General features: G+C 35.1%; 4 protein-coding genes across 5 annotated transcripts; 3 read left to right on the top strand and 1 right to left on the bottom strand.

Moving 5' to 3' along the window:
- The first annotated feature begins 1,623 nt into the window (after window positions 1-1,623).
- Window positions 1,624-5,489, top strand: LOC140881912 (uncharacterized). 2 transcript variants are annotated; one of them, XM_073287588.1, is made up of 9 exons: window positions 1,624-1,783; window positions 2,102-2,224; window positions 3,220-3,308; window positions 3,414-3,549; window positions 3,942-4,016; window positions 4,322-4,443; window positions 4,531-4,606; window positions 4,784-4,843; window positions 5,162-5,489. In XM_073287588.1, the coding sequence occupies exons 2-9, from the start codon at window positions 2,111-2,113 to the stop codon at window positions 5,297-5,299; spliced, it is 810 nt and encodes a 269-aa protein (XP_073143689.1). In that variant the 5' UTR covers window positions 1,624-1,783; window positions 2,102-2,110; the 3' UTR covers window positions 5,300-5,489. The 2 variants fall into 2 exon arrangements, with proteins under 2 accessions (XP_073143689.1, XP_073143688.1); XM_073287587.1 differs by lacking the exon at window positions 1,624-1,783 and adding an exon at window positions 1,828-1,981.
- Window positions 5,490-7,586: 2,097 nt separating this feature from the next.
- On the top strand, window positions 7,587-9,514 carry LOC140880269 (calcium uniporter protein 5, mitochondrial-like). The gene is made up of 2 exons (XM_073284569.1): window positions 7,587-8,176; window positions 8,761-9,514. The coding sequence occupies exons 1-2, from the start codon at window positions 7,766-7,768 to the stop codon at window positions 9,247-9,249; spliced, it is 900 nt and encodes a 299-aa protein (XP_073140670.1). The 5' UTR covers window positions 7,587-7,765; the 3' UTR covers window positions 9,250-9,514.
- A 122-nt stretch (window positions 9,515-9,636) lies between these two features.
- LOC140880270 (bifunctional bis(5'-adenosyl)-triphosphatase/adenylylsulfatase FHIT) lies at window positions 9,637-12,295 on the bottom strand. The gene is made up of 5 exons (XM_073284570.1): window positions 12,040-12,295; window positions 11,834-11,944; window positions 10,822-10,968; window positions 10,033-10,131; window positions 9,637-9,957 (listed from the first exon to the last, which is right to left on the bottom strand). Exons 1-5 carry the CDS (start codon window positions 12,211-12,213, stop codon window positions 9,841-9,843), a joined length of 648 nt encoding a protein of 215 aa, XP_073140671.1. The 5' UTR covers window positions 12,214-12,295; the 3' UTR covers window positions 9,637-9,840.
- A 1,685-nt stretch (window positions 12,296-13,980) lies between these two features.
- LOC140883682 (large ribosomal subunit protein bL17c) lies at window positions 13,981-16,226 on the top strand. Its single transcript, XM_073290240.1, has 2 exons — window positions 13,981-14,247; window positions 15,669-16,226. The coding sequence occupies exons 1-2, from the start codon at window positions 14,049-14,051 to the stop codon at window positions 16,076-16,078; spliced, it is 609 nt and encodes a 202-aa protein (XP_073146341.1). The 5' UTR covers window positions 13,981-14,048; the 3' UTR covers window positions 16,079-16,226.
- The last annotated feature ends 310 nt before the right edge of the window (window positions 16,227-16,536 follow it).

Raw genomic sequence — 16,536 nt, 5'->3', positions numbered from 1 at the left:
GGTCCCAAAATTTTGGGGGCAACAAAATTTTAAAAAATTACTAGTATAGTATATAATTAATTCATGACCTCATCCCATGAATAATATTTAATATGTAGTAGCCTATAATGAAAACTTGAAGTCTCATTGTCCATTTATCTTTTGATCTCTCGTAAACATTCAGCAAGAATCGATAATCAATATGAAATATCTATCTAGTAAGTTCCAGCTAAAAACCAAATACCCACTATTATATGATAATCAAGCTCGCAATCACACGATCTCTATTTATCGATTCGTTTCAGGATATTTTCCAACACTTGACTGCATAAGTTTTGTGATCCATAAGAAGTTGTATTTACCGAAAGAGAGTTTTTCAAGTTGAATTTGTGCGAAAATCATCTTCAATCAACTATGTTATATGAAAGATAAATGACTTGACTATGAATCAATCAAGAAAAAAAGTGTTTGAGAACACTTATTATGCAAAATTAATCAATATTTTCGCTTCCAAAACTGAGAGACGATCTATATTCAAGTGAATATGTACTGGTTCAAAACATAAATTTCACATTTTGTTTGGATGATCTTAACTTTATTAGTATTTGTTTATGACATTGATACCCCGGGAGGAGATTCTCTCAGCCCATCGATGACCCTAAGCTCCAAGAGTTATTATTTGGCAAGCTATGATAGAGATAGGGAACTCGGCCTCGGCAGGTCGGGAGCTCGGCCAAGCTCCCCCACCATAATTCCCAGCTCAGGTCGGGAGCTTAGCTCGGGAGCTCGGCCAAGCTTCCCCACCATAATTCCCAGCTCAGGTCGGGAGCTTAGCTCGGGAGCTCGGCCAAGCTTCCCCACCATAATTCCCAGCTCAGGTCGGGAGCTTAGCTCGGGAGCTCGGCCAAGCTCCCCCACCATAATTCCCAGCTCAGCTCGGGAGCTCGGCCATGCTCTCCCGCCCTACTTCCCAGCTAAGCTCGGAAATTTGGGAGCTCAGCTCAGCCCTGAGGTCATTAGGGAGTTAGCTTCGTAGATTTGTTCGGCAACCTTGGTGAGCCAGCTAGGATGTTAGGATCAGTGTTTAAGATAAGATTCGGGCGAGATCTCAGCCTAGATATTCGGGATTGTGATCCCGGGATTCTCGGGTTCTTGATAAGGAAGGTAGACGTTAAATACGAAGCTCTTTCCTATAAATACCATGTTCACTTTCATTATTTGTATCTTAATTTTCACTCGTGTACACACACCACTCTCTATATTTCGCTATCCTAGCGTCTGACTTGAGCGTCGGAGGGGATATGCCGGCCCCCTTTAACACTCTTGTTCGTGGTTTCAGGTCAGCAACAACTCATCTTCTGTTAGAGGAATTTCTTCATTTCATCTGTTGGAGGAATTTCATCAGTTCATCTAAGGAGATCACTTTATTGAGGTATATCAAACATATTTTTATCTATCTTTAATTTTATTTTTAGAAGTCATGTAATTTATACCATCATATTTATCGATAAAAATATATGAATATTAAACTTTAAGGCCACCAATATTTTTTATGCTCGCCTCATACCTCAAAAAACTCAAGTTGGGCACCGTAAATTGGTATTGCCGGTAGCTAATAATTGCGAACAGATTTTCAGTAGGAAACAGTGCTTGTGAATGTAGTTGGAGCCTTATTTATTATATTCAGCTGTAAAAGTACACTATATTTTATAATTTTATCAGTAATTTTTCAATAGAATATTAACTCCGATTTGCAATCTGCTGACTGCTGCCCACAAGATCAAATTTTCTATTACTACTCGCGGTAAGGGATACATTCTTGATTTTTCCTGAATTATTTTCGGAATTTGCGTCGTGTCATTTGTGTGATTGTTAGTAAAACGGGGAGGCCCACCTTCTCTGCAAATGGGATTCGTCTCCCTTTTTTATTAGCAGTGTTTTTCCACAATAAAATACTGTTCAGTTCAGCTTTGATCATCTTCATCATCTTCCGATTCTACGGGTAACTTATAGTAGTTGTTTTCTTGCTATATAGATGATGTAACGCACCATATATACGTCTCCGGGAGAGGTTTATGTTGGATTTTCTCTAGGAGTAAGTGGAATTGTTGTGTTCTTGCAGGAAAAAGGGATGTGGGTTTTGGGGATTGGAGTTGGGTTGATTGGCATCGCGGGTCATGCCACACCATCCAAACAGTTACATTGGCTGTCTTCTGTTTTTGTTGGGATTTTGATGTGCAAAACTGTGAGTTAGTCCTGCCTTTTCTCTCATTTCTTGTATGATATTTGTTTGTGCTGTGTTCATCTGCGTTTGGATATTTGCTGGGCATTGTGTTTTGTAACACAAGGCATCACTATCTTTTATTGATATTTGATTTAGGGAAAACTTAGGGGGGATTTTTGTGCTTGTTAGATGGAGAGTTCTTCCTGGTATTTTCGCTTCTCTGATTACTTGAGAGATTGTGTCTAGAGTTGTGCAAATGGAAGTACGTGGATGGACTAAGATTTTATCTCATAACACCTATAGGAGAGTACAAATCCAAAAGACTAGCATGTTACCTTTTAGAGCCTCTCGAACAGTTGCCCGTGAAACCGAGTTCATGTAGTGACATTGCTCTCCTTCAAAAGCTGATGCGCTCGGTGGGTTTCAATCGATGCCAACTCAATGGTTGTCCTACTCCCCAAAATAGCTCTTCATTGCCTATATTAAACAATTAGTTGGTCCAAATTCAGAGACTTGATTAATTGGTGGGAGAGTTTGCAACCTTTATTAATTATTAATTATTACATAATTGCTCGTGGGACCACTGTGGAATCATATCAGCGCAACTTTGTTAAATGACGTCCTACCACTATCAATAAGAAATGTATTTACTGAGGATCTCAACTGTGGGTGTGGGCGTGAATTTAGAGAGCTCGCGAATTCTTCTATCATTTTGTTTTGTAGTTGAGCTTATTTTCAAAATCCTTAACGTGTGGTGCTTTGATAATATCATAGAAAAAATGAATAAATTTAAATTTATGTTATTGCCCTGAAGCAGCTTTATTCACCTCTGTTTAAGGAAGTAGAAGCTTCCCAATGCCGAAACAGGATATAGGATTAATTGGAGGAAGAACAATTTTTTCATGATTTAACATTCACGATACACTGGATTCGAATGACTTTTATACTCTTGAATGCTATCGGTATTTTGCTCACCTCTATTTCCCATTTGAAGTGATACAATTTTGGTGTTGAAGGTCTATGAATTAACAGGTGTAGTCAGCGGTATATTCTTTAAGGGATATCCCAAGCTTGACAATAATAAAAAACTAGAGTGGAACAACAGGTTATAATTCTTTCCCATGTTCATCGATTCTTTTCGATTTAAGTTTTGTCCCAAATTTATTGTTGCAACCCAGGCTTTGGTTGTGATAAACTGTTAATGATACAGGGGATTCTCCACTTTCCATGCAATTGTAGTAGCTGCTGGTTCTCTATATCTGTTGGCTGTTTCGGATCTTTTTGTTGACACACAAAACGAGTTGATGATTAATAGAGCATCAAATCTATCTGACACTATAATGGGGGTAATGCTAATTTATATAGCTTGAAATGTGTATTTTATGTTTGTCAGTTTGTTTAGCCATGAGGGGGGTCATTTCTTATTTTTTAAGGCTGTAATAATATGTATAACTGTTATAGCATTCTGTTCTCTTACCCTGAGGAAAATATCTCCTTCCCAGTGTTATGCTGATACATAGATTTGCAGTAGCATCTAAGTGGGTGTCTATAAAAAGGCTAAATTGAAAAAATAATGGAATTGTCTGTTTATCAAACTCACTTGAGACAGCATGCTCCTCTTTCCCATTTGCGTTAGATTCACCTCATATGCGATTATAAGTTTTGTGGATCTTATTTACATTTCTCATTGATATATCCTCTATTCCTCTTGAGTTTTATTTTATTTTTAACGTTTCAGGTTTCCATCGGCTACTTTCTATCAGACTTGGCAATGATATTTTTCTACTTTCCAACTTTAGGTGGAATGGAATATGTAAGTACTGGAATCCCACCAAATTCGCTTGTGCATTTTGTTATCACTACCTATCTTAATATTTTATCTTGCCTTGTTATCGACTCGGGGAGAGAGAACATCTTGATTGCTTTCTCTTTTTACTTTTTTTGGAATTTGCTTCACGATTGCTGCACTTGATTATATCATTATAGACCAGGCAAATTTCAATACGTGAAAAATGTTTGCTGTTACTTAGTTCACGGGAGTGGTTTTCATGTTGGTGCTTATTTTTTTTTTTTTTTTTTTTTTTCCCTTTTTTTTTGGGTTTTTTTTCCCCTGGCAAGGTGGTGCATCATGGACTCTCTATGTACTCAATCATTCAATCTCTTTGGAGCGGTCAAGCACAATTCTATATATTGATGGTTCTTTTTACTGAAAGCACTACTCCATTTGTTAATCTGAGATGGTAAGAGTTGGAGATGTTAATTTTGCAATCTCCTCCTTTAGTTGTCTCTTGAGGTATGATATTAATTCAGTTTGAACTCACATTCAGGTACCTTGATGTCGCTGGCTTGAAGAATTCTAAACTCTACACTTACAATGGTGTTGCTTTGTTCTTTGGGTGGTTGGTATGCATAATCTTTTTTACTTGCTTTCAAATTACTGAAATTTAATTTCTTGCCATATTTGCAAAAGTATCCTACAATTGTAAAATGTATTGAATGCGAAGTATATAATCTTATTCATATTTCTGTGGTTGTACTTCGTATTAAGATTGCTGTAACAATGTATACTTTTTGATTCAGGTTGCCAGGATTATCTTGTTCGTGTACTTTTTCTACCACATGTTCATGCATTTTGATCAGGTAAGTTGACTTTAAAAATTTGAGTACTCGGTAGTAACAAGCATAGAATCTTAGCCCATCATTTAATAACACTGTGAGTCTATACAAAAAATTGTGGTGATCTGGAAATCGCTCTTTCTAACTGAGTAAAACTTTGTTTCCATGTCGAATATTGGATTCTGGTTCATATCTAATCACAGGTCTTGAAATGCACGCGCACCAAACTTTTGTCGAGTGGGGTGAGTCTGCTATGGTCTGTCTGGTAGTCTAGGTTCACAACAAAATGCAAAACTCGCCTTAGATATGTGACGTTATTTTGGTCTTTGCTGTTTCTACCAGGTCAAGAAAGTGTTTCCGGTCGGATTTTACAGTTTGCTTGCGGTACCTCCTGTGTTGACAATGATGAACTTGTTCTGGTTCTGGAAAATTGCTAGAGGTATGGTTAAAACCTTGAACAAGGCCAGGCATAGCAAATGACATTCTTCATGGTATAGTTCTTTAGCATCCGAGGTTGCCTAAGTTGTACTAAAGTCACAATGTCAATATACTCAGTGATATAGATATAAACTGTATCTTCCCACGTGTTCTTGTGCTGACCTCGAGTTTAAATATTTTTAGTTGTCTCGGGATTTGAAAGATAAATATTTTGAGCTCGAGTTTAGCTCTATCGACGAGTGAGGTCTACCATTAGTTACCATTACTGCCCAGATAAATTTTTTAATTTAAAAAAAATTAACTGGCTTCCAAAACATGAAACAAAGTTCTTGCATTCAGCTACCATTCTAATTCTGATTAATTTCTGCTGTTAATAATAATTATTATTATTGGAAATTGCCCGTTTACTGTGGCGCACCGCGCATGAGTTTGACGTAATCATAATAATGATTCGATTCAATTCGTTTATTTTGATAAATTGAGATTTGTTGCGTATTCCAATACATTCACCATAGACTAATTTTGTATTTGATCCAAAAATTAGAAAATTTTGTTTCGAGTTGGTGGAGTACGGTAGCTTTTAATCAATGGATGTTCGTTTAATTTCGAGTTGGTAGAGTACCTTAACGTTTAGTCAATGGATGTTTGATTTCACCTACTAATGTTTTTTTTTTTGGACAAATGTTTTGCACAAAAGTGCGATTTAACAGCCTAAACGTGATTTGCAAGTTATTACGTTACCTCGAAACTCGAAAGTTTACTTGGTACACATCAAAAAATAGTTACCACGAATTCTCACGTTATGAAAAAAAAAATTATTCAATAAAATATCTCTAAAAAACATGTGACATAATAGTTTTAATTACTATAACAGGAGTATTTTTTTCATTGTTGAAAAATATATATATGCGTGTAATATTTTGGAAAATTATATTCATCTTTTGAAAAAAAAAAATGTAAGGATAATTTTGTTAATTGTATAAGTTTGTGCTGGGATAGAAATTAAATCCATGTTGAAATGTGGTTTTGTTATTTGGAGAAGTAAGCTCATAATAAACTTTAAATATACATCTTTAATGGTTGTTTAGTATTTCATGTTAGTTATGATGAATTTTAAGTTCATCAAAAAATGATGTTTATAACTCATGTGTAAATATATAATATATGAATTTAAAATTTTGATATAATATTTCATTAATTAATAATAAAACTATAATAAAAATTTTATAGATTCAAATGACTTGATCCAAAAGCAACAACATAAAGAAAAAAGTAAAGTTGGTCATTATCACTACATTTTAAAATGTAGATTTTCTGTACAAAACTGACTTATGGGAGTTGGTCAAATACTTTACTAAGTTAAAAAAGACACAAGTCAAAGAGGGTTTGCTTATGTTTGGGTCAAGTCCATACTATTATAAAGGTAATTGAGAATTTGAGATACTAGTGCAACATAATATCTTAATATTACATTCAACCCTCTAACTTCATTTTGGTTATGTGAGGTATATATATTTTTATGGGCCTTACGGTTCTAATCAATTTTGAATCTTTTGAGTTTGCATTTACATCAAAATACTATCTTTATATTTACATGAACTCAGCTGAATAGTACCCTCAGATTCGAAGGTACAAAATTGGTTTTGGACATACGAAATTCATATGAATACATGAAACTCGTAAAGCAAAAACAGTAATGATAATAGAAATTCAGCTCGATATACTCCTAAAATTTTTAAATAAACTGTTCAGTAAAAGACGGAATTGCAGATGAGTTATACTTATCATGGGAAAAAATAGCTAAATATTTCGATTAATTTTATTGTCAAACTTGTGAAATAAAACGGGAATTTGTAAAAAGGATGTTTATTTATAACATTGTAGTCACATTTTATGTGAATGTCAGTCAATACATGTAAATTTGTTGATAACGAGAATTATTTCGAAGTGATTTCTAAATACATAATTTGCTGATGTCTAATTGAGTTTAATATTTTGCAGTATTATTATTATTGACAAATGAAATTCATAACTTCAAAGAAACTTTCCTTAAAAAAAAACTTTTGACTACAAAATAAAAACCTTTTTGGAAAAAAGGAAATATCAATCTTTTATTTGTATAAGTATTAAGAGATAGGAAATTGGAAAGAAAAATTGGAAAGTGTAAAAAATATTCATAATTTTAAAGAAGGTTTAACTAACCTATGGAAGTAATTAATGTAGGAGATAATTAAAATTTAATTAACTTGTCTCCTAAAACTTGCTTTATGCACTTTCTCTAAAAAAAAAAAAAAAAAAAAAAAAAAAACTTGCTTTATGTACTGAACTTTTTTGAGTTTTTGTAGCTTCCCAAAAGATCTGACCTTTTTCTTCCAAGATTTGTTGTTTTTCAACGATTCATCAATGGCCTACCTCAGAATCTAGCAATCACCCACTCTTTATTTTAGCCATTTTTTTCAATGAAAGATTAACACCACCCACTCCCCAAATCGTATAGTGAATTTCAACATGTGGAGAACAACTACCGGCTCGAATCTGCTGAAACGGGCGTTTGATTCAGCCATCCGGGGCTCCAGGCCCAGACCCGTTTCCCGAGTGATGGGTTCATCGTTTTATCGATTCTGTAGCTCCGCCGTGGGCGGCGGCGGCGGTAGTGTAGATGAGAACAACTGTGGTGGTGAGACTACGATGACTTATGCGGAGGCGAAGAGGCTGATGAGGCTGGTGAATGTGGAGTCGTTGAAGGAGAAGCTTGGTATGGAGAACAAGGAGGTGATCACCTACAGAGAGCTGTTGCGCGCCTGTGAGAGCTTGGGTGTAGCCAAGTCGGCGGATGAAGCCGCCGCGTTCGCTCGGGTTTTGGATGAGGCCGGCGTCGTTTTGCTCTTCCGGGACAAAGTTTATCTCCATCCCGAGAAGGTATCGGATTCACATTCTTTATTTATCTATAATGTTATACTTTTATGTGAATTGGGTGCTGAATAACAATAATAGGGAATGATTTACAAAAGGTTTTGTGAACTGGGGATGATCTTGATTTAGGCTTTGGGATTCCTACAGTTGAATGTTGGTTAAAGTGGGGAAAGAATAGTTGAGCTTGTGCTTCTGATGTTAGATGACAAAGGGACTGTTTGATGCTTTGAATTCTAGATTGCAATGACCAAGTATTTATTTTAGTTGTTTGTTTGATCAATAGTGAACAATCATATCAGGATGAAATAAAAACATTCATCTTACACTTTTTCATGCTAACCGAAGAAGGCCGTTCTCTGTTTGAATGCCAGAAGAACCAAAAATCAGAAAGCTTTTGGTTAAGCAGATCTTAGAAAGTACATTTTTAAAAAAGAGATTACGATACACCATCCAGTTACGATTGTGTGTTGCCATCATTAAGAATCTCGATGCAGTTGAATAGCAATGTGTTTTGTGTAAATTTTCTGGTTGGTTATAAATACTGAAAGCATAGCATCATTTTTCTTTCAATTCAATGTGCATCTCTTCAGGTGGTTGATCTGGTTCGGAGGGCAGTTCCTCTTGCTCTTTTACCCGAGGACGACCCATGTAAGGATGAGCTCAAGAAACTGCAGGAGAAGAAGGAAGAAATCGACATGCTAGCACACAAGCAAGTGCGCCGCATATTGTGGACTGGATTGGGGCTTGCTGTGGTGCAGGTGGGATTTTTCTTTCGCCTCACATTCTGGGAATTTTCTTGGGACGTGATGGAGCCAATTGCATTTTTCACTACCACCGCTGGAATTATAATAGGCTATACTTATTTTCTGGTAACATCAAGAGATCCGAGTTACCAAGATCTGCTGAAAAGACTCTTCCTCTCAAGGCAGAGGAAGCTCATAAAGAAGCACAACTTTGATATTCAGAGGTTTTTAGACTTGCAGAACAAATGCAAATTGCCCGTGGATTATTCGTGTGCATCCATCAAAAGACGAACAGGGGTGGAAGTGGAACCAGAGGACCTTTTACACGGTCACTGATATCACGCAATCTACCCATGTTATTGACTTTTAGGCTTATTTTTTACCTTACATGTTACAAACTAAAGCTCCCAATTTTACAAACTAAAAGCGCCCAATCTAGCTACATGGTTCACCATTTGTCCTATATTGAACCATTCAAAGGGAATTTTGTATCTAGATACAGTGTTCATCGGCATTATTCTAATTTTACTTTAACATTACTTACGGCCAAGTTGAAGGACGTTACCGTTACTCATGAAATAATTGGCTCCCTGGTTCTACTCTTAGGACTGAATTGAGAGCTATTTCACAGCACATATATGAACTATTACAATGTTTACGCTATGTGTCTCTGAGTATATATCCATAGCAATTAGCACATCAAGAAAGACAAAAGAAACCATATAACAATCCACAAATAAACTTCCATTAATAGAAGGAATTTAACAGTCCACAAATAAACATCAAAATTAATTCTGATATAATTTCAAAAGCGTGACCCTTATCTGGTTGTAAAAACCAAAAAAATCCACCTTCTGACGGGCCACAAATTCGATCATAAATTATTCCAAATCCTTGGAATTTCCATGAACTCAACAGTAAAGATACTTACAGAAAAAGCTTTCTGTATTCATCTGCCTCGTCGGCCATTTCTGCTACGCTTCTGTCTTTCCTCTCTTTATCAAGATCAAGCTTCTGGGTCAACTCCTTCTCCTTCAAATCAATCTGCACAACGGGTTAGCAGCAAGAAACAAAAACCAGTTGCAAATGAATAAAATTATAAGCATTATTGTGTCTCACAGCATCGTAGATCTCATCGTTTTTTTCAAAATCACCACTTTTGCGGGGGAGTATGTGAATATGAACATGTGGAACAGTCTGTCCAGCCTGAGGTCCATCCTAGGATGACAATAAAAATTGAGACAGTAACAGTCAAAGAGCAGAGATAGCTATTACAGAAAGGCGAATCTTTCATAAATTACAGTTCATCACAAGAACATGTATATAATCATGATAAAATTACTACATACGCAAAAAAATGTCCGTAAAATATTGTCAATTTCACCAAAAAAATATAAACATATCAACATTGAATCTCATAATGAATATCGATGTGATTTATTTCTTTGTTTCTTTTTCTTGGGATTGTTTTTGTGTGCATGTGAGTGAGTATCACCTTAGTAAAAACAAGGGAAGAGGGGAAAAATCTTGAGAGAATTTAGTTCTTTAAAATAAATTACGGGAGTGGCAGTAGGTTGTGGGCCATGTGGCTGTGTTCATGCATGCTTTACATGCCCTCAAAATGCCAACAATGTCATCTCAAAAATTTCAACCGAAGATGCATCAAACAACATATAGTTCCTATCATATTGGTAACCTTTTGCAGGTCAGATCATGTAGGTGCCATGATAACAAATAGAAGTACTATTACTTGGTTTATTTCACTACATGATGTCAGCGTTTGGAGGTAATTGACAAGACGGTTTATTGGAAAATTACTCGATTCAATTAATACATAACAGATGAAGAAACACGAAGACTGAAAAAATAACAAATGACCGCCCTCAAAAAAATAATCCGTGATCTTACTTGGATTGCAAATGTAAGTGAAGATGTATTGTGGTAGGACTCAAGTTGGCGCCCCACCTTCTGTGCTGTAAGCCATAGATCACTGGTCTCATCAGCACTAAGATCAAGAAAGCGTTTAACTTCACGCCTCGGGCAGACAAGCACGTGTATGTTGTGTTAAGTCAACCAAATAAGGAAACACAACCCTGGGGTTGCTATATTGTATAATCTAATTATATTTTAATGGGTTACATGGTCTGATATACAATGCAGAGTTCAAGAAATCTTAAGGGAACTGAAAGAAAATTAGAAGGTGAATCTAAACATGATTGTGCTATGATGTCTGAGGCATATTTTGATAAACCACAAACTTCCTAAGCTAGCAGCAACCCCTTGAACTAACACATTTCAAGAACCAATCAGGATTTTGCTGTTAATTCAAGATGACAAAATGGCGAAGTAACAAAGAAACAATTCATCGTCTCATCAGATCAATGAGATCGATTTATTCCACATATTTCTACCCTGTAAATCTGTGTATGGCACTACAAGCTCAACTCTACCACGAAGCATTATTCAAATATGGAAAGCCGAGAGGATATGACCTGCAATGTCAAGAAACAGAAAACGGAATAAGCTAACCCAAATGTCAATGATGGATGCTACAGCCCAGACTCCAGACCACATAAAATTTATTCTTTCCCATTTTTTCACCATTGACCCGATGATTTTAGCTCATTATGATCCTAAACAGAAAACATTTACGAACATGGTAGAATTAACGCTCCTGCCCCCGACTCGAAGGGAATTATTCTTGTTTTGAAAAAATAAAAGTAGAGAGACATGATGCCAAAGCAGCAGTTATATTATCTAACTATCCATCAAACACTAGCAAATAAAACAAGAGAGACAACAAACTTAGACCCCGACTACTGGGAGAACTTAAAATTCAATTTTGTTTTCACTTCGATCGGGTACTAAAGAACATTCACATCATCTAAACTTCGCAAATACCAAAAGATGAAACTTGCATACCAGGAACAAGAGGACGGAGATTGACCAAAGCATATGAAAGCTGAGTCGAGTAGAACACTTCTCTTGCATCGATTTTGTATGGGCCAAACATGTAACTCTCAGAACCCATCTGGGCATCAAAATAGTCGACAGAAAGATCAACAAGACAACAATCAAACACAATCATTCCAGTAATTAGAAGAAAAGTCAAAGCTCAACACATGCCTCAGTAGGCGGTTGCAAGAAAGAAGAGGAAGCTCTGGTGAGATTAGAGGGAACCCTGGTGAGAGTGGCAGCCGTAGAATGAAGGGAAAACCTCGGAGGTGTGGAGAGGTGTCGTAAATGTAGAAATGGTGTGATGAATTTAAGGGAAGAGAACAAAGGCGACAGCTTTAACATGAGCGTTGGAGTCCCAACGGCGACGCCGCAGCAGCAGTCTCTGAAATAGGAGAGGTAAAGTCGTGTCAAGAAGATGCCACCTATGGTAAAGTCGTGTGTACTTTAGCATTCACACAAATATTCTTAAACTTTGACTCATACATATAAAAATTTATAGGTTTTTTTTCCTCCAAAAAATACACAGTAAAAAAAACTAACAAAATATAAAAACAAATTTCTAAAATCTGTACGTTGGTACGCTTTGATTGGATTGAGTTTCTGCAATCTCGTTTTCTAAAATATATATATATATATATATATATATATATATATATAATCCGACTGAAAAAATTATCCGCAACAAATCCAACAAAACCAAATTTAATTTGAGTTAGCCTCTTCAAAACTCGAATCATTAAAAAATTATAGTTTTTAATTAGAAAATTTTATATAGAACTTGAAGTTGATTTAAAAAATTAAAATATATTGAAAAATATATTTTATTTTGGTTCATTTCTTTATAAAATAATCACAATCAATTTGAATAAATAGGAAATAATAATAATGATTATGATTATGATTATGATTATTATTATTATAGGAGCTAATATTATTATTGTTTTGTCGTGGCATACCTTACACTATAAAATATGGTAAAAAGTTATTAGATTATAATCTATATTATCTAATAAAGCATCAACACTTTAGAGTAACTAACTTGGTAATTTAATGAATGGATAAAAATATCCTTATTTATTTCATCCAATAAAATTTGTTACAACAAATTTATTTCAGTAAATTTAAAAACTAAAATGATTTGTTAATTATAATCAATATCTTAAATATTTTTTTAAAAAAATCTTAGACATTTTGTAAAGAAAAATTTAATTACGTAAAAAATTTGTGTACGCGAATTATCGCGTGTGTGATTTTCTAGTGTTTATTAAACAAAAACATGTATTTTTTTGACACAAATGGAATGTGAACTAAAGTTTGAGTTCGAAGATTTACAGTGTGTTTGGATACCTAAAAAATAGGATTTGAAATTTTAATTAGAATTGAATTTGAAATTGGATTTTAAATATATGGAATTGAAATTCTATTTTGTTGTTTGAAAAAAAATTAAAATATATTTTGGAATTTGATGATATAAATTTTATATAAATGATATTTTTTAAAAAAAAATTGAAGAAAACTTAAAATTTATAACCAACTTATATATATTTATTATTAAAATATTTTTATTATTTTTATAAACTCAAATCCCGTGAAATCTTATGAAATCCGACCAATTTTATAAGGATTTCAATTAGTTAAATGAAATTCCATGAAATCTCATCAAATACGAATCCCGTTTTGAAATCCCGTTTTGCCAAACACTAAAACGGTATTTTCAATTCCAAATCCCACCAAATCCAATGCAATTTCGTGATTCCAAACACAGTGTTAAAGCAAATTATTTTTATATTTATACATATAATTATTATAAAGTTTACCATTAATTCTGAAAATTTTGAAGTCAATAATTTCTATTACTACCTGTACAAATTTTTCTATTACTCATTTCTAATATTTTTATATTTGAAATTAAATAACTTACTATTCTCTTAAATATCAGTTTTTTTTATTTAAAACTTTTAATCTCTTAAACTTTTAAACTTTTATAACTTACTCATTTCTAATATTTTTTATTTATTGCTTTAAGTGGGAAAAAAAGGAGCCAAAAAAAGAATATAAATAAAATAAAGGGACCAAAATGAAATTATCCATTTACTGACGGAGCGAGCACTGATCAATTTGCTTATCTCAACGAAACGAAGCTCGCAAAGCGCTCACAGGGAAGAAGAAACCCCAAAATGGCGTCTTGTACCTGGAATCTCTGTTCTCTTCGGGCTGCACTACCTTCTGTTCACGCCTCTTCTTCGGGCCCTTCCGTTTTATTTCCAAACGGGCCCACCCCTTCTCGCCTCGGGTTATCCAAGCCCAGAACCGCCCCGAGACCTCTAAACTCTTTTGTGGGTCTGGCCCCTTTGCACCCACTCCTCTCTTCCCAAGGTACCGCATTTACGTTCTTTTGTAGTTTTGGGTTTGAACTAGTGATTTTTGCGAATCTCTTTGTTCTTTCTCATTGAAATTCTTTGGTCAGTAGTCGCAATTCTTGATGTTCAGTCATGCTAAGACTTGGGATTGGATGACAAAGTTTACTAATAGTTGTAGTTTTTAGTTTTTGATACATTTTCATACCAAAAGCCGGTGCAGAATGGGCAGAGTTGTGTTGAAATATGCTATTGATTCAAGTGTACGTTGTGCAACTAAGAGAATGAAATCTCCCCCCTCCTTTTATTTGTTGTTGAGGTTAAAACTCAAACACGTTGGAAGTGTGGGATTGAAGTTGAAATTTTATTAAGAAATTAGCAACTAATCTGGAATATTTGATCAGTATATGTTGTTTGCTAGGTAGATTGGATCAATGATGTTATGACCGGGTTCTTTTCCACAATCTGCCCATGTATTTATTTCGTAAATTCAGATATCATATTTAGCAGCACCACTTTTGAAAAACCTTAAGATATGTTTGTCTCCTATGTGCTTGTTAGTGTGTTAATGTGATTGTTGAGTGCAATATCAATCCTTCTGGGATTTAGACTTTGGGAATGGCCATGCAATTCACTGCTTTCATTGGAGGTTCTCTGGTTTGGTAATTGATGGTTTATGTACTGCAATTTGTCCCTTTAACTTCCTGTCTCTATGCTGTGAGAGCCCTCCATTTCACGTTGTTTGAAGAAGGCTTGGTATTTTAGCTCTGTCGTTTTTTCTTCTTGTTCTATATCTATGTTATGGACCTAATGGGAAAGTGGTTCAGGAAATATTTAGCTGAGTTTTAGCTCTTGGGGATATGGAAGCAGGAAGAATAGATAGTGTTGAGATAGACTTAAATTTGCAGCACTTTGTGTGAACCAGTGACGTATTATCCTTCATGTTTCAGCATCAATTCTCCTTCCTTTTTTTAATGAATTTTAATCGAAGAGAGCATTTGTTCAAAGCATCATTGTAGTTGAAGAAGAATTTTGCCTTTTGTTAATTATGGGTCTTTCACAAGAGTGGCAGTAAACCATTAAAATTTGACTTTTTTTTTATTTTCCAAGACATCGTGATGGGTGAATTCTGAAAATTTTGCTTTAACTTTGCAAAGCCGTTACCCTCTGAGTATAGTGTTAAGCTGCATTTTATATCGAAATCTATAGTCTTGCTCTGGTCAGCATTCTGATTGTTTTTGTTTTGTTTTTTAATATTTATGCCCAAACTAGTCAAATCTAAATAATCGTTCTTGATGGTGCCAAAATTCTATAATGTCAATGTTTTGTCTAGATCTGTACCTTGAGAGAGAACCTTTCTCATTGATGGTGCCCAAATTCTACCATGACATTTTTTTTTTCTGTGTTCTCTAATTCATGTAATGAGTTGTACTTCTGCAGATTCTACAAATTTTAACCATTCCTTCACCGTGATTGACAATGGTGGACGAGTCTCCGCCATGAGACATGGGAGGAGGGTGCCAAAACTTAACCGCCCCCCTGACCAGCGTCGTGCTCTTTTACGAGGCTTGACAACTCAACTTCTGAAACATGGCCGTATAAAAACAACAAGAGCCAGGGCTAGTGCAGTGAGAAAATACGTCGACAAAATGATCACTCTGGCAAAGGACGGTTCTCTACACAAGAGAAGGCAAGCCCTTGGCTTCATCTACGAAAAACAAATTGTTCATGCTTTGTTTGCGGAGGTTCCGGAGAGATACAGTGAACGAGAGGGAGGGTATACAAGGATAATCCGAACTCTACCCAGACGAGGGGACAATGCACCCATGGCCTATATCGAGCTTGTCTGATTGATTCGAGGAAGCTCGTCTGTTTTAACAATTCTTGAAAATTTTGTAACAAATTCTTCTGCTGTGTTTATATTTGAAAGATACACTTAATTGTTCTTTCCATGGCTCTGCACTTGAAGTTTGAATCAATCAAATGATAGGTTTTTCATTTCTTGAATCTTCTGCTCTTGTGTTTGATTATCCCAAGATGCAAGTTGGCGCTAATTTTTTCACATGCCTTAAATCTAAGTTTCAAGAAATTAATTGCTGCACCATCGAGCTAAAGGTGTGGCTGATTCAAATATTCCTGATCCATTCAACTTTAGATCTTGAGCTTCGGACAATAAGATTTAGGAGGCTGTTTACTTGTTGGATCATATAATATTTACACAAAAACTCTAAAATAATCTCACTCTAAAATAATCTCACGTGTTAATTTCGTGAAACAAACGAGAAAAAAAAATATTTTAATTTAGCAC

This window comes from Henckelia pumila, chromosome 2 (assembly GCF_033568475.1).
Source record: "Henckelia pumila isolate YLH828 chromosome 2, ASM3356847v2, whole genome shotgun sequence".
NCBI classification, from domain to species: domain Eukaryota; kingdom Viridiplantae; phylum Streptophyta; class Magnoliopsida; order Lamiales; family Gesneriaceae; genus Henckelia; species Henckelia pumila.
Note: the sequence above shows the minus strand (reverse complement) of the source record. Positions and strands in the feature narration are given on the sequence as shown.